We start from the raw sequence: 22510 nt of genomic DNA, 5'->3' as shown, positions 1-22510 counted from the left end.
CTGCGCGCGGCCTCTGGGCACCCGCAGGAGTAGGTCTCGGGCCCACACCTGTCACCACCTCCACTCTACACGCGGCCAGCAGAGCCCACACAGCAGCCAGGCCTCAGATGGCCTGCTCTGCTCCCAGGGCTCCACCTACAGGGGGGCCCTGCAACCACGGCTCCACTGTGCCACTGCTCAGCTGTGTGCTGGCCCGCAAGCTGCTCAGCTGTGACTCAGTTTTGGTAAACTGAGGGCAACAACAGCTCTCACTCTGAGTCACTGAGGGTCGTGGGTGAACTGGACCCACAGGCGGGGACTCCTCTGTGTCAGCCCCCCACCCCAGGTTCCTGGCACACATGCAGTCCAGAGAGCGCCAGCCCCTCTCCAAAGCCAGCGCCGCTCAGGCTTGCTTGCTGACCCGAGCAGCAAGGGGGAGTCCTGGGCACTGCAGGCAGTCAGAGGCGGTCAGGGGCGGGACCAGCCACTGAGGGTGGGGGCTTCCTGGCCTGCCCTACTTTCACACGAGCAAAACCACTCAGCCTCAGTGTTCTGCAAGCTGCTGGCACGAGCCCCCCACTCAGGTCCAGGCAGCCTGACCCTGAGCCCCTCTGCACTGGGCACCCTTAGAAGTGGGGGTTCCTATCAGTTGGAAGGATTGCATTCCCCATGGTAGAGGCTTCCACAGCCAGCATAACAGATAAACACATTTGCAACTGTTACTCAGAAGAATGAGTAAAATAAGTCAAGCTGTAAACATCTATGGTCAGCTTCTCTGTGCAGGGCCCGAGCCACAGGAAATGAGACTAGTTAAGCTGATGTGCATGCCCAGTGCAGACCGCAGAGGAGGGTGCACACAGCACAGGCTGTCTGGCACGGCGGGCTGTGTCCACACGGCAGTGCAGCTGCGTTCAGTCACGGGTACCTTTTGGATTCTCTTTGAATCTTTCTGAGCATTCTCTCGGAGCGGTACTTTTCCAAACAACTTCCATCCCAAGTCATTTTGTTTGTCAAGTCTTGCATTTTGTTTTCTAGCAAGCAAATTCCTATAGGAAAAAAATAAAAGGGTTAGGGCACTTCTGGCAACACGAGGACAGCAACGCTAGGACGGTCAAGCTTCTCTGGTAAAGCTTTCCTCGGAGAGGGACAGTGGGGTGACACACAGGTTAATTCTTCAGACTTGATTTTGGTACTGAATTATTCACCAGGAGAAGGCCCTCAGACCAGAAATAAACATTCTGTCATTCAACTGTTCTGTGCACCAAGTGGATAATTTAGAGCAAGGAAATGTGTTAGAGGATACCGCAGGGTATCATGAAAGGTGAGCTGTGCTGGATGGAAACCCCAGCTCCAGCGTTCATTGGCTGTGTCACTCTTGACAGTAGGTCAACCTCTCTGAGCCTCATTTACCCACATTTAACAGAGATGTCATCCCATGGTCCACAGGCTGCAACCTGAGGTACACAGTGTTTAAGAATAAAAACTACTTCAGGGTTACCTCCACCTCAGTCTACTCTGTCAGCAAAATAAATCTGTATCATCTACTCTAAGAAAATTCCTGCGCTGGCCACAAGGTCACCTCTCTCCAGAGTACGGACAGCGAAGCTCGGGCTGCACAGTGTGGGCACTGAGGACAGGTGGGATCGGGGCTACCCCAGGCTGGGGGGGAGGAAGCACCCTACCCAGTGGCTGGCTGGCCCTACCCAGAATGACAAGAGCAGGAGACAGGGCTGAGCATAAACAAGGAAGGGGAGGCCCTGGTACCATCCCAGCGCCTGCAGGGAGCCAGTAGTGCATTCGGAAACTAGAGGGTATCAGCTGGGGGAGGCACAGGGTTTTTACATAGTTTGAAAACATGTCCCCAAAATTATCAAAGGCAAAAACTCCACTTGCCACTGGAGAAACCTGAGGTGACCAGGGATGCAGGACCCAGGCCTCAGGGCAGCCACACGGTCTATATCCCAACAATGCCAATGTTCAGACAGGGCCCAGGGGTCCACTACTTTGGAGAAAATGACCAGGGAGACCGGCAGATGCGGCTCCAGCTCCAAACCCATGCTGGCCTCGCAGAGGGGGCCATGAGGGTTCCCGAGGCAGAGGACACAGCTCAGGCAGAGCCTCTGAAAGCAGCCTGGGCTGAGGTTCAGCGCTGTGCTTCTGACACTGGCACTGAGGCTCTGCAACAGAGCAGCCAGTCTCCTTGCTCTCAGACAGCATGCTGGTCAGCCAGGGGTCAGGGGACACGGCCTCTCCACCGGCTCTTCTCATGTCCAAAAAGAGTGTATGAGGAAGGGCTGAGGACCATGTGGGAGTCTCTTACTATTTTTTTTTTCTTTTGGTTTGTTTGAGACAGGGTCTCCCCATGCAGTTCAGGTTGGCCTAGAACTCACTTTGTAACCCAGGCTGGCCTCGAACTGACAGCAATCCTCTTGCCTCAGCTCCCAAGTGCTGAGATTACAGGTGTGCATCACCATGCCAGGCCTAAGTCTTTCTTGTAACTTGTCAGTAAGTTTGAAATTATATCAAAATAGGGGCCAGGGATTTAGCTCAGAGGTGTAAGTACCTGCCTGGCAAGTGCTGGTACAAAAGTAAATAAATAAATCAAACTTTCAAAAGTCTCACCGTGTCCTCACATTTCTGCTGTTATAATGGAATCCATTTCAGCAGGGTTTCATAGCCCAAGGCAATTTCTATTTACCTATACAAGAAGTGAACTTTGCGCTCTCAGATCTCCAAGCCCTCCTGTCTCTGATTTCCTGACAGTGAGGACTTACGCAATTACAAGCCAGGGAAAGCCTCGGGACCCAGAAACCTGGTCAGGCACCTAAAACCCGGAGTTCCTGGCAAGCTCAAGCCTCCGGTCTCCCTCTGAAGGAGAAAGGAGCTGGCACGGAGACAAAATGCACAGGGGAGGGCAAGGCTGGAATCACGGGGACAACCTTGACCACAGACAAGCTCAACACTGGTGACCTCTGGGCAGCCCTCCCTGGGCCCTGGGGAAGAGGGAGCAGCAGGAGGTGGGGCTGGAGGAGGTCAGGAGAAGTACCCCACGATGTCCCTGAGGGGTACAGAGGTTGAATGCTTGCTAGGGCAGGGGGAGGCAGAAAATACTTCCTACCTGACCCTTGTAGCACTGGCCTTCTTGGGTCCGCACCCCTGTAAGCGGCCAGGAGAGGACATCCTCTGTCCTCAGAGGAACGTGCTCTGTGGCAGCATTAGGGACACACAGCTGATAGCCCACAGGCAGCCTTGGACCCAAGACACAGACCCAGAGCGCTGAGCTGGGGCTGTGTACAGCCGCCAAGGCTCTGTACACCTCAGCGACCGACCCAAGCTGTCCATACCCCTGGGACTTCCCAAGACCACCTGGGCTCCTGACCCTGGGTCCTGCCCCACTTGCACAGGCCACCTGGCCCAGGCCTCTCTCACCTACCACCCGCCTCTTCCCAGGCACCACTCTCACCCTTCCTGCAGCAGCTGGGCAGGGCCAGAGTGAGCAGCTGCAGGGCGGAGTGGGCCAAGTGCAGCAGAGATGCGCAGCCCCTAGCCTGTGGTTCTCTCCATGCAAAGAGGGGGCCTGGGGTGTGAAAGGCCTGTAACCCGCCAGGGTGGATGCCACACCTCCCGCTGCCTTGCTCCTGTCCGTTTGCTGCTCCTCAGGAGGCTCTGTGGGCCCCACAAGGTTCCACTGCACCTGCAGGAGCCCTCTCCAAAGACACACGTGGGTCCCATAGTGCCTCGCTCCTGTCCTTTGAGGATGTGGCCTGGCACCAGTGCCCTGAGCTGCTGCCACCGCAGTCCTATCATACAGGCTGCTTCTCAAAACAGGTGATGTGACAATTCATCGAGGCTGCAATGAGCCTTCCATACCTGGCCCCAGACCAGAGCTGCCCCGCCCCCATCCACTTCTCTAAGCAGCGGGCAGCAGGGACTGTCCCCTCACAGGCCACCTTCATCTGTACACCCAAAGCACAGATCTGAGGAAACCTGGTTACAAGAATGGGGGGCTCCCACCAAGGTGGCCAGAGCAGGTACAATCCCCTTGCCACCCCCACTACCTAGCACCTTTGCTTCTTTTCCCTGGAGTACTGGGAACAGAACCAGCGACCTCTGGACTGAAGTACATTTCTGGGATTTTTTGGAGGGTGTTACCAGGAATCAAATTCAGGACCTCACACTTGCAAGGCAGGTGCTATGCTGCCAAGCTATACCTCCAGCCCCTCTCAGGACTTTTTTTGCTTTTTATTTCTGGACAGAATCTCACACTAAGGTTTTGCCCAGACTGTGCTTGTAACTTGCAATCTGCCTGCTTCAGCCTCCCACAGTGCAGGGACTGCAGGCGTGCACTGTCAGGTCAGCTCCCAGAATTGTCTCGAAGCCCTACTGAAGCAGACCAGGATCCGGACACTGAAGAATAAAGCCACCCCCATCTGCAAAGGAAGGCGACTCCCAAGGGAGGCCGGACCTAGGTGCGGGAGGAGCCGAGCTCCTCCCAGCGGGGAGCCCTGGGGAAAGGTACTGAGACAATGGCTGCAGAGCCTGCCTTTCAGGTCTTCTGGGAAGCCAGGAAGTGGCTCACAGGGATGCATGCTGTGCAGCAACAGGCCACAGGCACAGGGCCTTGTGGGAGCCAGGAGCTCCCTGACACCCTTGGCTGGGACCCTCACCCTCCCCGGCCTCCTGCTCTCCCCAAGTCCCAGCACCATCCACTGACTGCAGGCCTGACCAGGCAGGAACCGACAGGGAACCACAGAGGGCTGCTGGGCTGAGTGGGGAGAGCCCCAAACCTCCGAGCAATCAGTTCCCCTCATACCCCTCACTGTGGTGGACTGACGGGAGGTCTGGGCCACCAACCCCAGCCCACCTGAGACTTTGAAGCCTTCAGGTCACAGTATGTCACAGGCCAACACACTCATTGTCTTTTCTAACAATGTCACTAACAGAAGGGTTCATGAGACACTCACAGGCCCCCTGAGGGCGAATACCATGGCCAGCTCCCTTACGAAACTAAAAAGCTGGGAAACGAATGCTTTTGTGCCATTCCCGTCATCATCCTTCAAATCACCAAGACTTCACTACCCAAAAGGCCCCCGGCTTTTCTGCCTACCTAGCAACACACTAAGGGACCACGCCAGCTTCAGGGTGTTCCCTGGACACTGCTTCAGGAAGTCGGGAGCTAAAGAGAAAATCAAACAGCTCGGGGTACCAGCAGAGTAAAACCTGTTAAGAGAAAAGTGAGGGTGGGTTGTTTATTCAGCTACTTAAATCCAGTTTTGGTTCCTGCAATCACCATGCTCCAGGAGAACCAATGGATGCCTCGAGGGGACCTTGAGCAGGGCACCGGGCGGGGAGGGAGGAGGGCACAGGCATACAGGGGTCGACAGGCCCCGCCCCTGGGTGAACCCAGTGGCAGAGGGCTGGGCAGAGGAGGCCCCAGGACTTCTGCGGGCAGGTGGAGAACTCTGAACCCTGGGCCCATCCCTGGTGGCCGTTTCCCCTTACAAGGACTGGGTCTGACCAGTGAGGCCAGGATGGCACCTGGACATACTGCTCAGCCTGGCACACAGGGGGAGGGAGCAACAATGGTGCCCAAGGCCTGGACAGGGGACCTAGTGAGGACATCGTCCTACAAGATTATTTTTGGAGGACCAACAACAACCAGTGAGACAAGAGGCGGTGACCCAGCACCATGGGGAGGGAAAGAGAAGGCCAGAGGCTGAGTGCATTCTAACAAGGTATTAAAAAGACAGCTCAAAAAAAAAAGACAGCTCAGCAACATGTGTGTGCACACGTGCACATGGTGCGTGGTGTGCATCCTAGAGCCACTGAGATCAGCATGCTCTGTGGACACAACCTACCCAGACCTTCACCTGATACGAAGTAAGTGTGGCTAAGAAAAGGCCGTCAGCAGGGCTGGCTCCAGGTTCTAGGCCTCACCCCGAGGCAGCCATCTGGGCAGAGTGCCCTGTTGCTGGCAGGAGAGACAGGAGGCAGAGCCTGGCCCTCAAGCGCAGAACCTGGCAGTGGGACAGGGAAGCCCACCCTCCAGGGCTCGGCTGGACTCCAGGGAGCTGTGTGGGCCTCCCAGCCAGGGGACGGGGATTCTAGCTCCTAAAAACCACCAGTAGCCCAGCTCTGAGGCCAGGCCTGAACAGCACTGTCCTCTTGGTAATGCAGCAAGAACTGCCATCCCCAGCACAGCACTCTTGCCCTGCAGAGGTGGAGCAGACAGCAGGCAAAAGGAGACAGAGCCCTGAGCCACAGTTCAGGAAGAGGAGCTGGGGCTTGGGCAGAGGGATCTCTGTGCTCAGAGGAAGTTTCACGTCCCTTTGCTCAGACATTTCATGACCCAAACATTTGTTGCCTACTCAAATGTACACTGGCCACATCAGCACTGTCCAGGCACAGGGCCACTGCCCCACGGAATTTACTGTAAACATCACCACAGCTGGTGACAGCATTTCCGTGAAAAAGGTCCAGGAGCTAGGTCAGCCCTCAATGCCACCGCCTGGGCCTTCCAGGTCCCCCAGCCTGCCCCTGCAGGTGCCAGGGGACAAGGGAGTCTGCTCCAACACCGTCCGTGAGTCAATGCTTCCACCCCATGCAAAGTACACAGCCAACAGCATGTGTAAGCACAGTCCTGCCCTGCACCCCGAAGGAGGGCAGAGCCCACAGCACAGAGGGACCCAAGAGAAAGGGAGAAGGCACAGATGAAGACATTTCCCACTGCAACCCCCATTCCTTTCTGTAAATAGGAACAAAATTCTTCCGAGGTCACCATAAGACCCTGCAAGATCACATGCAAGCTGCCTGCTTGTGCACACTCTCAGTGCTCAGTCCAGTTGTGTCAGGTCCGCAGAGGCAACACACCAGCAGCCCGTGTGTCCTGCTGACACTGGGGCTTTACCGTGAACTGTTACTTGCTGAACAGTTTTAAAATCTAGAAATTACAGAAGAAGCTGGGTTGCTGGTTTCTCCTGAAATATTGGAGATGGGGGCTGGGGATTTAGCTCAGCAGCATAAGCGCCTGCCTTGCAAGCAGGCAGTCGTGAGTTTGATCCCCGGTATCGATAAAAAGGAAAAAGACAAAAAAAAAAAAAAAGAAAGAAAGAAATATTAGAGCTGCTGGGTATGGTGGCACACACCTGCAAACCAGCACACAGGAGGCTGAGCAGGAGGATCACTGCAAGTACGAGGCCAGTTTGGCCTACAAAGTGAGTTTAAAGCAGCCTGAACTGCATAATGAAATCTTGCCTCAAAAAGACACACACACACACATTGGGGCCGGGGATTTAGCTCAGCGGCATAAGCACCTGCCTTGGAAGCAGGCAGTCGTGAGTTCGATCCCCGGTACCGATTAAAAAAAGAAAAAGACAAAAAAAAAAAAAAAAAGAAAGAAAGAAAGAAAGAAAGAAAAAATAAAAAACAGAAATATCAGAGTTTGCCTCCTGGGCCTGTGTTCCCATAGGCTTGCAGCCACCTCCAACAGCAGCCTGGGGTTGGGGGTACTCTGCCCCACAGTCCCTCCCCCTCACTCCTGGCACTGGCAGCTTCAGCATTCCCAACGCCTGGCTAAGGAGGCTGGTCTGGGTTTTGGGATCCTTGAAGGTTATACTGGGGGATCCTCTTTCAGAAAACAAACTTAATTAGAAACACAAAATTAGAGTCCAGACAGCACAACACCCTTAAATCCAGCCCATCTTCCCCTGTGCGACCGGGGCCATCAGCAGCTACACCGTGCACTGACAGGCAAGTGCTCCAGCAAGGTCCCGTGGCCCAAGTCCTGGAAGGCGCCCTCTCCCCGAGACACTGGCACTTTTGCCCCTGCTGAGCTGACTGTGGGAAATGGTAACACTCAGCAGAGTGAGGTTTCAGGACGGAGTGCAGCACCCACTGACCACAGAACACTGCACGGTGCTAGCGGTCCCTGCTGCCAGGGCTCCACGGCGCCTGCCCACGAGGTACCCCACACAGCGGGGTGTGGCCCGACATCATGCACAGGCCCCCGTGGGGGGCTCTGCCACTCCACAGCCCGGCTCTGGGGTGCAGGGCCGCCCCTGCACATGGGAGCCCTTGGGTGTTCGGAATGAAAGCTTCCCACAGATGCTCCCTAGGAGTCGCTTGAGAATCACTGCTGGACATTTAAACAGAGGCGGCTGGGACTCAGAGGGACTTGAGAGACCCCTTGGCATCACCTACTAGGCCACAAGGCATCACCCTACACCCTTACTCTGCCTGTCACTGCTAAAGTGAAGGACGCGCCCTCCACCTGGTGAAGCAGGTTCCACGGGCCAACACCGGGGTTTCTCAAAGCTCAGTCTATGAGTAACCACAGTGTCCTCCTCCTCAGGATGCCCCACTGAGCCCGCCGGGCCAGCCAGCAGTCACTCTGCCTTCTCCTCTCCCCGGCAGAAACTGCGAGCATGTTCCGGCACCCACACACCCGGAAGGGAGTGGGACTGCACCGTGCTCCGCTGCGACCTGAGCGGGAGCCAAGTTCTCCGCCACCCTCTGGGTCACAGCCACCCGTACAGGACACCAACCCGTGCCTGGGACTGCACCGGGCACTCGCACAGATTCACCCACTTCTCTCAACTGCACGAAGGGAAGCACTACACCCAACTAGGCCAGATGACAGGAAGAGGCCAAGGAATGCCCTCCTAGGGGACAGGAGCAAGGCTGGGCTAGGACGGCCCAGGCCCCTCACCGGCGTCTCCGCCCTCCACACCGAGCCACGCACACATGTTCACATTGCCTCTGACTTCTCTTTGGGGATATAAGGAAATACAGGCCACGCACTCCGGCTGTCACAGACACACACCAGACACAAGCCAGACAAAGCCTGGCTCAAAAGGCAGGCTCCCGTGGCGAAGATGATCTGATCCTGGGAACAGGAAATAAGAAAGCCCCTGAGGTCTTGGCACTGCAGCATGAGCGTCAGATGCCTGCGAGTCATCCCGGCCCAGAGCTCCCCAAACATAGCAGACCCTGCCAGACATATGAAACAGGGACACCAGAGGTGAGTCTTCTCAAAGCCCGGCAAGGGAGAAAGAGCCTGTGGCACTTGTCCTCAGGTGCAGACCCAGGAAAGGGGAGGCAGCAGCACCTACCTGCCCGTGAACAGTAGCGCAGGGGAGACCGCCATGGGATCGATGGTGCCCACACAGCTCTGCGGGGCCAGCCACATAAGCGCCAGCCCTGCCCGTGCCACTTTCCCAGCAAGCCACAGCTCCAGGGACTAGCACGGTGCCATTCCCCACCAGGTGTGGGAGGGGGTGGGGCAACTGGAAAGGCAGGCCCAGGGCAGCTCACAGGCAGGCTGCGGGAGCCTCAGCCTGGGCAGCTGAGCACCTGCCTCCCAGGCCAGACCAGAGCGTGCAGGCGGGCGGGTCACAAACCCACGGTACTCCTGACAGGGAAGCAGGAGAGTGTCTTGCCAAGTGCCACCCAGGCAGCGCCACGCTGTGGCCACCTGCTGTGTGCCACACCGCGCCAGTGGGTCCCCAGCACGTCCTGTGAGCCACTGCCCAACGCCCCTGCTTACAACCAAATTCTGTTTTCAAAGCCAGAACCACACCGAGCCTGGCAGCATCGACCACAATTAATAGCATCCCATCGCATACTAGGATCAGCCCCAGCCAATTGCTCTTGCACATGAGGGCCTCTTCCTCACAGCAGCTTCTGTCCTGTGACAAGGGAACCCCACATCTGTGTCCACTGTCAGCCAAAGCAACATGTGGGGCAGGAAGGTGAGGGACAAAGAGAGGTTATTCAGACCTCACCTGCTTTTGAACGGCTTTAAAAAATAAATCCAGCATGTATACTTTCACAGTAAAAAATAAGACAAGCAGCAAAGATGTGGCCCACACAGGAGGGGCCTGCATGCCCCATCGCACCCTGGGCGTGGGACAGTGGGAGGGCCACCAGCTTGTGTCCTCAGCAGCTGTGGCAGAGCCCTGGGAAGCCAAGTGGTGGCTATGACACCCAGGGTTCAGGACCCTCAAAACAGCAGCCCCACGCTTGCCACGGCTGACTCAGCTGCCCGGCCTGGCCCCTCCTTGTCCTCACCACCAAGGAGCCAACCCAGTCTAGTTCCTTGCTCGGCCCAGGCGACCCATCCTCAAGGCCCACTCCCCCGGCCCCTCCTCTGGCCTTAGCACCAGGGTCCTCTCACAGCCCCTGCTCCCCAAACCCTTCCTCAGCCCCAACAGTCCCCTTGTGTGTATCAGCCTCAACTATAAAGGCCACGGCACCACGACTGTACACCCCTCACTCCGAACCTCACGAAGAAATCTGCGGGACAGAGGGCCTCCCTGGGGGGCGATGGCCTCCGAAGACCAAGGAAGATACACCCCAGCTGGTGTCGTGGGATGAGGCGTCCTTAACTGAGCAAACTCAGCCAACCAGGACCCCTCGTGCAGTGCGGAAAGGGGTGGCCACAGTTTTAAAATCCTTTTGTTCTGAGAACTTTAGATTCCTTTTATGTCAGATACAATAAAACTGACACCTCTGGTGACTGCTTTAACACATCCATGGGTTCATCCTACTGCCAGAGAAAAGCCCTATAAGAATCCTGAAAACAAGGGGAACGCTCTGCACCCCACTGAGACCAGCTGATTCATGGAGCCCAGCATAAAGTCATGGCCACGCGACAGTACGGACCCCACATCAGCAAAGCACTGCTCTAAGAACACAAAGTCAGCCTAACAGAATCTTGGACGTTATTTCCAAATAAAATAAAGAACAAAAACGTAACCTTCAATGAACACAAAAAAAGGCAACTGACAAAACGGAAAACAGTTGTGATTTTTTCAAATCCTTAACACCAGGAAATGAAAGGAACATCCTCAACCTGCTGGATGTACCCAGTGAAAAGCCTGATGCGGGGCACCCACACCAGCACCGCACTGAACAGGCCATGGGGCGCTTCCTGGGCCGCCCGCAGCCAGAAAGACCCCGTCTCAAAAAGGCAAAAAGAAAGAAAGAAATTTTAGCATATGGGGCCTGGGTTCAAAAACAGTATTTGTGTTCAAAAGAAAACAGAACTGGGCTGGGGATACAGCTCAGCAGTGTGGCACCAGCCTGGCAAGCTCGAGGTCCTGAGTTTGGAAGAAAGAAAACAAAACCCCCGTTAAGGGAGCTCAAGGCCACACACACCCCCAGAGTTGCTCTGCCTCGGGCTTCAGTGTAAGGCGCACTTGTGGACAGCAGGCAGTCAAGAGGCGACCAGGTCACTGGTCACCAAGGAGATGCAGTACTCCAGGCTGGCAGAGAGGAAAACACAGAGGACAGGGCGGGGAGTTGGGAGTGAGGCAGGTCCGCTTTCAGCAGGGTACCCCATGGCCATGGCCCCTGGGGCAGAGGCGGCCGTCCCAGCCTGCAATGCACATGCACAGGAGGCCCGCGCACAGCCCCGGTCCTCACAGCATGTACATGCCCTGCTGCAAACGTTTGGGTGGGGGTGGGGAGCAGGCAGAACCTAGGGCTCCAACACACCAGGTGGGTGATCCACCACTGTGCTCATTCCCTGGCCCTTTTTTACACTTTTAGGCCTCACCAACCTGCCTAGACTGGTCTCAAAGTTGCAGTCCTCCTGCCTCAGCCTCCCTACTGGCTAGGATTACCATGCTGGGCCTAATTTATTCTTCATAATCCACTGAATACTAAGAAAAAGAGAGAAAGAAGAATCACTGGCCAAGTCTGCAAGCATCACAGGTTGTGAGCAGCCCAGGGCCACAGCAACAGTTTGGGGAAGAAACAAGACTGCTCTGCTCCTGCTTGCTGGAACCTCAGGAGTAGGTCCGACTTGGGATGTGAGGAGTGGACTGGGGCTCAGACTCCGCAGCCAGCTCCCCAGCCCCAATCTTTGGCCAGGAGAGGACACATCCCTCCAGCCTCAGTCACCTAACCATGGGCGAGGGCCAGGGCCAGGATGATTTCCAGCAGCCACACCTGGAGACATTTCCAGTTGCAACACAGAGGCCAGAAACACTCTCCAAGGACAGGGCGCTGGGTGACCCCTGGGAGGACAGTCTCAGGGTGGACCTGGGATCAAGAACGTAGCCTCAATATAGCAGGCACCTGCAGGCCTCCATCCTCAGGATGTCATGCAGGCAGATGCTGGTACAGTACACCCCAGCGGCCTCGCAGGGAGCCAGAACCCAGTTCCGCATCCCGACAACCAGGTGACTCACAGGACAGAGCACAGGACCACGAATAGCCTGTAGGGCCACGGGCTGTCCCGACAAGGCAGGGAAATGTTTCCTTTAAGTAAAAAAACCTGGATGCAAAACTGAAAACACAGCCCCATCTGTACGCTTAAAATTCAGTAAGGAAATCAAATAAGAAGATAAAAAACTTACAGAAGGTATAAAAGTGGAAAGAACAGAAATAGCATGCTACCAAAACTGCACTGCATATTTTTAAACAAAGCTTTTTCAAGAGAAGAGTTAGGGAAACATATGTAAGTCAGGAAGAAGGAAGGAAGGAAAGAAAGCATCAGAAAGGTCCGGTTTTAGGGACCCCAGGTGCATTCAGAAGCCTCAGGACAGTACGGGCTGATGTTGGGGTCCCAATGTTGGGGAGCTCCCTCAATATCTGAAACATAACAAAATTAGAAGAAAAATACTTAGACTTCAAGTTAAGTGTCTCTGGTTTCCTTCCTGTTTGTTTTGTTTTTTTGTGACAGGGTCTCACTATCAGGCTGGCTTTGAATTCATGGCAGTCTTCCTGTCTCAGCCTCCCAAGTTTGGTGATTACAGTGTGCTGTCGTACTGATTTTACATTTTTGTTCTCCTCCAGCTCAGAAGACAGCGTACTGAACCCCTGCACTGGTCAGACGACAGCGTGACCCAGACTTGACCACAGGGACTGGTGGACCCATGGGGGCTGGGCAAGTCCTCAAGTGGTCAGAAGTGGTTTTTAGAAGAAAACTCCGGTCCTAGCTGTCAAGCGCAAGTGGGAACTTGTGTACTAGGCAAAGGGGACTGGAAGGTGCACTGCAGCTGAGCTCAGCACCTGTGGCTGCGGCCAGAGTGGCGGGAGGGCAGCAGGGGCGGCCATCCCAATGCCCTGGGCACCCCGCCAGGCCACTGGACACCGTCCAGCGGTGAGAGCCACTGCCTGCGCACGAGCGGGCCACACATGCATTGGCCTGCAGCGCTCTGCTCCTAGGTGAATGGATGCCCCTGGAGTCCACACGCTGAAGTGGAATAGATCGGACACACTTCCGTAAATACCACCTTGTTCTGCCAGTACGAGAAACTGAAAATCTAAATAAGGACCAAAATCTGCATGGGCATTGTGAACTAAGAGGAAAATGTTCAAACAGAGGGTAACAAGGAAGAGGAGGGGGAAGGGAAGGAGGGAAGAGTGTGTGTGAGAGAGGCAAGAAAGAAAAAACAAACCAGGAAGCAAAACTTTGTAAGTGGGGGAGGAGGGCTGGGGAAACGGGTCGTATCACGCACAGGTGCGCATTCCCGTGAGCGCCGTCACTGCGTGTATCTAAAATGCATCAGCAAAATCTGGTCTTAAAAAAGCAGCTTATGGCATTAATTCTAAGAGGTGACGTGGAAGGAAAACACACAGCGGGCTTCGAGCTGTTACCGAAGCCATCTTCTCACAGTCCTGGGCTCCGGTCCTGTACCCCAGGCCCCTGAAGGTGGGGCAGCCACATGGCCAGGCTCCAGCGTGGAACTCTGGGAAGACTCTAGGGAGCGGCCTGGAACCCACACATTGCATGTCCACCTGGGGGCACTGCGGGGTGGGGGATGCCATGCCTGCCCCTCAGCCCTGCTGCCACTGGTCCACAGCAGGCAATCTGTCTGCTCTGGAACAGACTGCAGGCAATAGACGAGCACCAGGGCCAGGGTGGAGGCCAGCCGGGACACACCTGCTGGCCGCCTTCCTCATAGCTTGTCACTCTTGTTCCTCAGCCCCCTGGAAACACTGTTTAGTGTGAAGTGGTGGCGCACACCTGTAATCCCAGCACACAGGGGGCTGAGACAGGGGAGTTCCTGGGAGGGCAAGGCCAGCCTGGATTACAGCAAGACCTTGTCTCAAAAAAAAAAAAAAAAAAAAAAAAGGAAGAGGAAGAGGAAGATGGGGAGGAGGAGTGGGAGGAGAAAAAGGAACAGAGGGGAGCTCTAAAACCTAACTGCCAAGGTTAGATCCAGCCCCTCCCACCCAAACACTCGCTGCAGCGGGCGCCGTGCAGCACACGCGGCTGGGGTTTTGAAAGCACTTGCTGGGAGGGAAGAGGAAGCATCAGGAAACACAGCTGCCAAGAGGCCACGACAGCCATGGCACAATCCTGCCAACTCATGAGTCTCCCTGAGGAAACCACAGCAACTTGTGACAAAGAATCATAAAGCTGGAACCGAAACCCTCTGGGTACAAACCCAGCTCCTGCGACACAAACAGGAACCGACTTCTGTGGCAACCCTGCAAGACACAGCTCCATGCAGGGGTACGGCCCACGCAGGGGGATCAGGGTTGGTGGTGCTGCACCAAAGTGGCCCTTCTAACATGAACGTCCCCACAGTTCTAGGCGAGCGCTGATCGGGCTGCTCCGCACCGTCACAGTGGGCACCTGCCCTCCCCACCCCACTGCAGCGGCAAGAGCCCAAGAGCTGCATGGCTGGAAATCAGAACCTGCTTTCCTCAGGCAGAGGCCAGCGGGCTGCTAACACCCAGGGAGGCACAGAGGTGGCCCAAGCTGGCTGGGAATAGGACACAGCCAGACCATAGGACCCCGGCCCCGGCCTGCTGGAGTCAGCTCAGCGAGGACAAGCGCGGCCAGCCCTCCAATGACTTCCTGCACCGCTGCTGTCAGGCCAGCACCCCGCACTCATTCATGCATCACGCATCGTTCACTCACTGGGGCGACAGCAGGGCCTGCACGTGCCAAGAGCTGCGAGCTGAAGCAAAGGAAAGTGCCTGTCCTGGGACCTCCGGGGCACAGGAGGAGGGGAGCCCATCCAACTGGCTCTCCAGGGCGGACGGTCAACAAGGACTCTGAGCAGAGGCCTGTGATCTGGGAAGGCCCTGACTGAAGGCATCAAGGCCGTCGCCCAGTACATGCAGAGAAGACGTGGCAGGGCCAGGACGACCGCCACTGCTGGCCCTAGCCAGCCCTCCTAGGCCTCACCCAGGGAGCCCGCGGCAGGCGAACAGCAGACGGTACTGCTGCTCATGGGAGCACAGCCAAGGCTGGGCTCCTCAGTGGGCCCAGCGGGGCAGCTGCTCAGGGGAGGGGCCCAGGGACCCAACACAGAGCCAGCGGGCCAGCCCAAGCCCAGGCACAGCCCAGCACGATGCAGCTGTACTCACCTGGCACACCTGCAGTGGGGTCCTTGCAGGGAAGCTGGGAGTCCCGCAGGCCATGGCTCAGTACCTGCAGCACAGCTCAGCGGTGGACAGAAACACTTGGAGAAGATCCCACCCGCATGCACACACAGGCACACACGGGGAGTCCTGGGCAGGCTGTCTGGTGGAGAAGGCGGGGATGTCGGCAGGGCCAGCCGGCAAGGGGGAAGGTGGATCCCTGAGCCCACTGAGGACGGAGGAAAAAGAAGTGGGCCTCGGGCCTCAGCATGGTCCCTGCTCCCAGGCGTTTCCTCTGGGTATCCACTTCCCCTCCTGCTGGCTGGCCCGGCTCCCTCAAGGGGACCCCGTCCGTCACACCCCCGGCTAAGCCTGTGTGGCTCCAGGTGACTCAGCTTGGGGACCCCCGCTGCACAGGCCTCAGGACTTGTCCTATGCCGTGGGAAGAGGGCCTCTCCTGGCAAGGCCACCTGAGCCAGGCCCCTGGCAGACTGCTGCCCTCTCTCCAACCAGGTGTGGGGGAGCCCGGCATGGGGGTGCCTCCCTGATCAAAGCCTCTGGGCTCCACATCAGACACCCAGTCACTACTGGGGCTCTATCTGTCCCCAACATCACCCTAGGTGACCACACTATCAGACATGCTCCTCACCTCTCCCGCATCTCACTGCAACCTGCCCTCACCCAACCAGCAGCACCAGCCACACTTCCTTCTCTGCCTAAGAACAGACAAGGGTGTCGTGGAATACTACTCAGCACTAAAAAGTGAGCGAGTGATCATGAAGAGATAGGGAGGGCGCACGAATGGGTGTTCTAAGAAAACACCCACCTGAAAAGGCCACACACCGTGTAACTCCTGGCTACAGCACACTGGCAATGCGGAGGCTGCAGTCGGTAAAACGTCATCAGGTGCCAGGGGTTAGCGGGAAGGGGGGGTAGGGTGGGGGCTCTGGGGCTGACACTTGTTCTGCGTGACGCTGTATAGGTGTCTGAAAACACAGACCACACAGCTCCACGGCAGGCGCTGGCGGAAACCTCGGCCTTCCTATGACAATGACAATGACCTGTCAGGGGCGGGGAGCACTCTACTTCCTGCTTTCTGCTCCCTGAAACTGACCAACCCACCCCACTGTGCATGACATCTGTTTCTTTTTTTAATTTAACTGTTTTATTTATTTATTTACTTATTGATTTATTTTGGTACCGGGGATTGAATTCATGACTTAGCGCTCTCCAGGCAGGTGCTTACACCACTGAGCTAAATCCCCAGCCTGACATCTGTTTCTTAAGAACTACGTAAGCTGTGGTCAGAAACCCCACTACAGCTCAACGTTCGCCCACCTCGCTGAAGGTGCTGGACAAAACCGAGCCGTGCATTCGCCCTCACAAGGCACATGGCCGGGACGCAGCTCTGAGACGGCCCTCAGCCCTGCCAGACTCACATTTATTCTTTATGATATTTCTACTGATTGACTACTAAATTTGAATTATCAGCTTTATTATATTAAACACTGTACTTAACAGGAAAAAAATCACAAAAATATTGACTTTTTAATATATATGTAAAAAGCATCAAAATTTTCAATTATTGACTGGTTTTTGGTGTCCGAAATCCAGAAATAAATTTCCTGCCAGCATGGTGGCATGCACGTGAAATTCCAGCACCTGGGAGGCTGAGGCAAGAGGATCCCTCTGACCTGGAACTACTTAATGAATTCAAGGCCACCCTGAACTACACAGTGAGATCCTGTCAAGGAAGGAAGGAAGGAAGGAAGGAAGGAAGGAAGGAAGGAAGGAAGGAAGGACGGAAGGAAGGAGGGAGGGAGGGAGGGAAGGAAGGAAGGAAGGAAGGAAGAGAGAGAAAAAGAAAAGGCCAGTGATTTAGCTCAGTGGTGTAAGCGCCTGCCTGGCAAGTGTAATAGTGACTTCCATCCCTGGTACCAAAAAAAGAAAAATTCATTCCCATATGAATGACCATGAAAACAGCAATAGTATTCTACAAAAAAATTCTTCTTTTCAATTCTCACACCTAAGGCACCTGCACACCAATGAGAGCATGCACCACACACGCGGTAGCTCACACTGACAGCATGTGTTGCTTTCCCAGCCTTCCTGGAGGACACACCTGGCATCTCAGTCAGGAGGTCACTAGTATGTTTCACAGCGTGTGGTTAACAGGGACGCAAACTGTCAAACAATAAAGCATTAAATCCTTACTACGTGCTGCGTGTCTGGAGCAGACTTCAACATTCTTACATCAGTTTTACTCTGGCTTACAAACCTTAACAGTGACACCAGAAATAAGTTCCTATGTGGACCACAGTAAAAATACTAATAGAACGCACATAAAAATAAGCTTGGCTTCACCTGTCACTGCAGGGCCGTCTTCACACACGGCAGCTGCTGTCCCACACAAGTCTCGCTTACACCGATGCACACGGTTTGGGTTCCTGTCCTTTCCTGCGGGCATAGCTGACACCTCCGGCCTCAGTGATGCTGTGCCTGCCTGTCCACCTGTCGGCTCAACGGGGAGGAGCTCCTCGGCCTTCTGTGCGGCTCCCTGGGCAGAACATTTCCTTTGTCCTCCACTGCTGTTGACAGTTTGCCTCCACACGTCCGTCACGGGAGGCGCGAACATCGGCAGTACCCATCTGCTTTCCCTTGCCACACATAAGGCCAATGTTACATCTTGCTGAAATTCTAAGACTATACTATGGGAGTCTCTGTTCTGAAACTGTGAGTCTCTTCTGGAATTTCTGCTTTGTTCCTGTGTACAGTTCCTGCACTGCTCAACTCGTGCTCTGCAATGAATGTGACGTTAACTGGAAGCCAGCAAACCAAATGGCCAGTGTCACATCCCAGCTAATCTTCGAGATGGGAGAAGAGGTCTGCGTCACTGGTTCACCGCTGTAGGAATGAGGACCTGCTGGCTGACACCAGGACAGGTGTCTAAACTGAAAGCTTAGACAGATGCACAGCCATGGGGGCATACATTTTTATGCCACACTTCGGCCCGTCCCTTTTCCGGAAGTGCCTTACATTTCCGGAACGGGAAACCTGTGCGAAGTGCAGCAGAGCTAGCAGAGCATCCGCTTCAGGCACGGTGTGCCAACACACTTCTAAATATGGCGCCGTTACACACAGCAGGTACCTGCACCTCGGCCTGCGTCTCTCCCGGCCTCCTGCAGCATTCCTGTCTGTTACAATTTCCAACATTGAACTGCATTGCTGGCATTCTGCCCAACACCCCTCACCCTGCCAAGACCCTGGCACCTCACCGTAACACTGGACCACTCTATTGTGGCCACTTCACAGCGTCTGAACCAGTCCGATACAGACCCACTTTGCTGTTTTCCTCACCATCCAAATCAAGGAGTCTGCACTCCTGTGTCTGTATCAGTCCATTCTCATTCATTTCAGTGTCACCAGAACTGCGACTCACACGGCCAGCATCGTCGTCACCATCATCATCGCCACCCCCCACCACTCTTCTGCTCTGAAAGCCGTATTTTACCAAAAGGCATCCTCTTCATCATCCACGGATGAGTAGTCTGATGATTCACTTTTGACCTCCTCCAAAACTTGCAAGTCTGATTTTTTTTCATGTGCCATTGTGCTGAATTGGGCTACTTCTACCAGAAAAATCAAAAGAAAACTTTCTTTCAGCAAATGGTATGGAATGGTATGGGTCTCCTGGACCCTCTGTGATGCTCAGTTTATTAAAACGTGGATTCAGATCCCATTTTGATCTTTTGCATACATCACACTTCTTGCCATTTGTCATACCAAGTGGGTAAACACACGGCATGCTTCCTGTAACCCTCTGGAAGAGGTGCTGAGAGGCACAGCTGGCTACTGTAACCCTAAAGCACAAACTCACAGTAGAAAAGGGATGGCTCCACTAGACCCAGACTTACAGCCCAACGAAGTAACCAGCGCTCTTCCTGAAGACAGACCCAAAGTGCAAAAGGACTCCACACAAGGGAGTGGCTCTGCTATGGCTCCAAAGATGGAGGGGCCATGTGGCAGGACCAGGGAGCGCCAGAGCTGAGGGTGGCCCTGGCTCACAGCCAGCCAGGAAACAGCAGTGCAGCCCTAAGACACGAGGCGTTGTGTTGACCCAAAGCACTGGCTCCCCAGCCAAGCCCCGGAGAGGGTGGCAACCACTGAGATGGGGGCTTGACACCACTGTACCCTCCAGCCGGGATGGGACAGGCCAGTCGCACTGGGCGCAGCGCTGCACCCAGTACAGAGCAGTGGGAAACCAGCACAGACCCTCCACCTGCAGCTCTGCAAGGCTCTGCGATGCCAGTGGGCCCACACAGGACCTGTCCCACAGCCTCTCTCCTCCTCCCAGGCTCCCCCGGGGGCTCAGGCGCACACCCTCTTGGGCCACTGCCACCCACCTCCCCAGTCCTCACAGTCCTTCTGCAACCTTCACTCCGTTTGCCCCATTACCTGTGTCACTCCCAGCACACACACTCTAGTCACTGAGGCTATCACCTGCCTCCCACGAGCTCCCCCAGGACAGCGCCTTCTTTCCATTCCCAAGTAAATCCCAAGCACCGACCAGTGATGGTGAACCTTTCAGGGCACACGTGCCAGAGCTCTGACCACTGCCTGGGACTCACGCTTGGCATACAGCAAGTGCTGAGCACATTCTTTAAGTATAATGAGAAGCATCTGTGCACCTCGCATAATGCTCGGTACCTCACAATCACTCAGGACATGAATTTCTATGGCTATGATTGACAGCCACAAGCAAACACAGGCTGGCAGAGCCTAGGTCCACAGGCCATGGACTCTCCGCAAACCCAAGTGCCACAGGCTCTTCATGGCCCTCGGGGCATCCAGCAGTGCCTCCCACCCCATCCTCTCAAAACAGGGGCTGGGGAAGAGCTGAGAGCTATGCAAGTGGGCAGCTGGAGGGGAAGGCGCCCTGTGATCACAGGGGCTGAGCTGGTAATAACATACCCAGCACAAGACTCAAGCCTGGGGAAAGAAAATCTTTGGGGTGGGAACGGAAACAGGGCCAGAGACTGCAGATCGAGTGTGTGCCCAGAAACACTCGTGCCGCAGGACAACCTCTGGGTGACAGAGATGCTCTAGCAGGAGCCCTGGGATCTCCTCCAGGTCGTCACACCACGGCAATGCGGAACAAGGGGAGCCACACCCCAGCCCCTCTGCTCTCCCACTGGCCTCTCCTCAGGGGCCTGGCTTTCAGCATCACCCAGTGCCTCTGAGACCTGCCCTCTGTCCAGGCCGGTCTCGATGCCAGGTTCACTTCCGTTCACCCTTATCCCTGTACAGCAATGACATGGGATGTGCAGAGCCCCTGCCCCAGGCTCCTTTTTCCTCCTTCCTCCTCCAGGGTGGGGACCCCAGTTCCTCTTGTAGACAAGGACACTCAGCCCAGCACCAGCGAGTCCAGCCCAGCCTGAGACTGTAGGAATCAGGAGAATGTTACCCAGCACTCCTTCTCCACATGCACAGGCCGTGGATCAGGCACACAACAGGTGTCTTCTGTGCAGCTCTAAAGCCAGGTCCAGTCACCAGGGCCATTAGGGTCACACCTCTGCTCCCTGGGGCCGAGTGGCCATGGCAGCAGAAAGGAGAGCCAGGCAAAGAGGACACCAATAGACATCACTGCCCCTCCCATCCCGGGACATGGCCTCCCTTCTGTCCCAACCCCCTCAGTGGTGTCCTCGGTCCTCCCCAGGGGACCAGGAACCAGGCGAGCCGTACAGTCTGATCACTGAGCAACCTCAGACTGAAGCTACCCGACCCTGGCTGGGACTCAGGATGAAGCCCACCATGGCAGCGCACAGTCACCTGCAGTGACTTGGATGTCATCAGGGGGACACACGTGTGGCTCTCAATACAACATCACAGCCATCGAAACAAGGTTAGGAAGCCAGGCACCAGGAACCCAACAGAAGAGACACTGAAGGATTCTGGGAAGTGGGGTACCTGGCAGGGTCCCCTTTGTGACGGGGGTGGGCCCAACAGACACCTCACCAGGGCCTAGTCACAGGAGACAAAGGGGCGAGGCCCAGCCAGCTTTTCCAGTGCCAGCGACAGGGTGGGCTAAAGCCATCCATAGCTTACAAAGGGCTCCATGAAGTGCTCTGTCCAGGTGACCAGGGGGTGTCACTGCTCCCCAGCTGGGGCGCTGAGATGTGGAGTGAGCTGAGGAGGGGGATGGGGTGAGGGGAGCCCAGCAGAGACACAGCAAGCGCTCTATGATGGGGCCACTGGAAGAACTGACTCAGAGTGAGGTAACCTGCTCGAGGTCACACAGCTGGGGTGTGGGTGCACATTGGCTGAACCCCCAACCCAAATTCCACTGTGCAAGTCCCCAGACACCCCGCTCCAGCCAGCGTTCTGCAGGCGCTAAGAATTCCACATGACGGGAAATCTCTCAGCCTCTTCCCAGAGACCCCCAAGCTCAGGACGAGCCAGGGACCCACACAGGCCTGGGGGTGTTCACAAACTGGCCCTTTCTCAAAAACTAGAGATGGGATGTGGGGGGGGGGGCTGGGTTCGAGCCCCAGGAATGCAAAAATAGATAACTGGATAATAACATGAAGGGGAGCTGAGAACACTCATTCAAGTACGAGGGAGAGTTCAAGTGGCCACGGCCAAGCTCAGCACCGCACTGCACAGCAACAGTGACCCCTGGGGTTCTGGGTTCAGATTCTCTCCCAGTGGAGGCGAATCTAAGCCACTGAGACTGGGGGCTCCACTCTCAGCACCTCAGAAATGAAGCCACCTCCAACCACAGGACAGACTGGGGAGCATGTGAGGGGAACTCTGGTGACCCGGCCAGCACCCTTCCTGCCAAGGGCCCAGCATGGGCTTTGCGAGGGCACACCTGTGGCACCAGGGTCAGAGACAGAAATGCCACCCTTCACCGAGCCTGGGCCCAGAGGCCCTCAGGGTCCATGGATCAGGCTGCCATTCTGAAGCCCTGGGCCGTGTGATTGACACAGTGCCTGCCCTCTGCCACAGCCCACAAGCATGCCTGTCACCACGTGACCCATCTGGAACAGGGACGTGGACAGACATGCACGGGAGCACATGGAAGCAGTGGAAGCCAAAGCAACAGTCCTTGTAGGGCTTCGGCGACACACAGGGACCTGGTGGGAAGTAGGACCCAGGGAAGGGCAGGAATGTGTGTGGCTGGCGCTCTGTAATGGCTCACACTTAG

General features: G+C 55.8%; 1 protein-coding gene across 4 annotated transcripts in view; it reads right to left on the bottom strand.

Moving 5' to 3' along the window:
• Window positions 1–22510, bottom strand: part of Tbc1d14 (TBC1 domain family member 14) — a 62876-nt gene that overhangs the window by 30125 nt on the left and 10241 nt on the right. For 3 of the 4 annotated variants that reach the window (XM_003461866.5, XM_063230219.1, XM_063230220.1), the window contains one exon: window positions 905–1025. In XM_003461866.5, coding sequence (XP_003461914.3) covers window positions 905–1025 — 121 coding nt within the window. Of the gene's footprint in view, window positions 1–904; window positions 1026–9089; window positions 9140–22510 lie in introns of those variants that run through there. The other variant, XM_063230221.1, reaches the window with a different exon arrangement.

This window comes from Cavia porcellus, unplaced genomic scaffold (assembly GCF_034190915.1).
Source record: "Cavia porcellus strain 051 isolate PalLab524CR breed Dunkin Hartley unplaced genomic scaffold, mCavPor4.1 scaffold_18, whole genome shotgun sequence".
NCBI classification, from domain to species: domain Eukaryota; kingdom Metazoa; phylum Chordata; class Mammalia; order Rodentia; family Caviidae; genus Cavia; species Cavia porcellus.
This window is presented reverse-complemented; position numbering and strand designations above follow the sequence as displayed.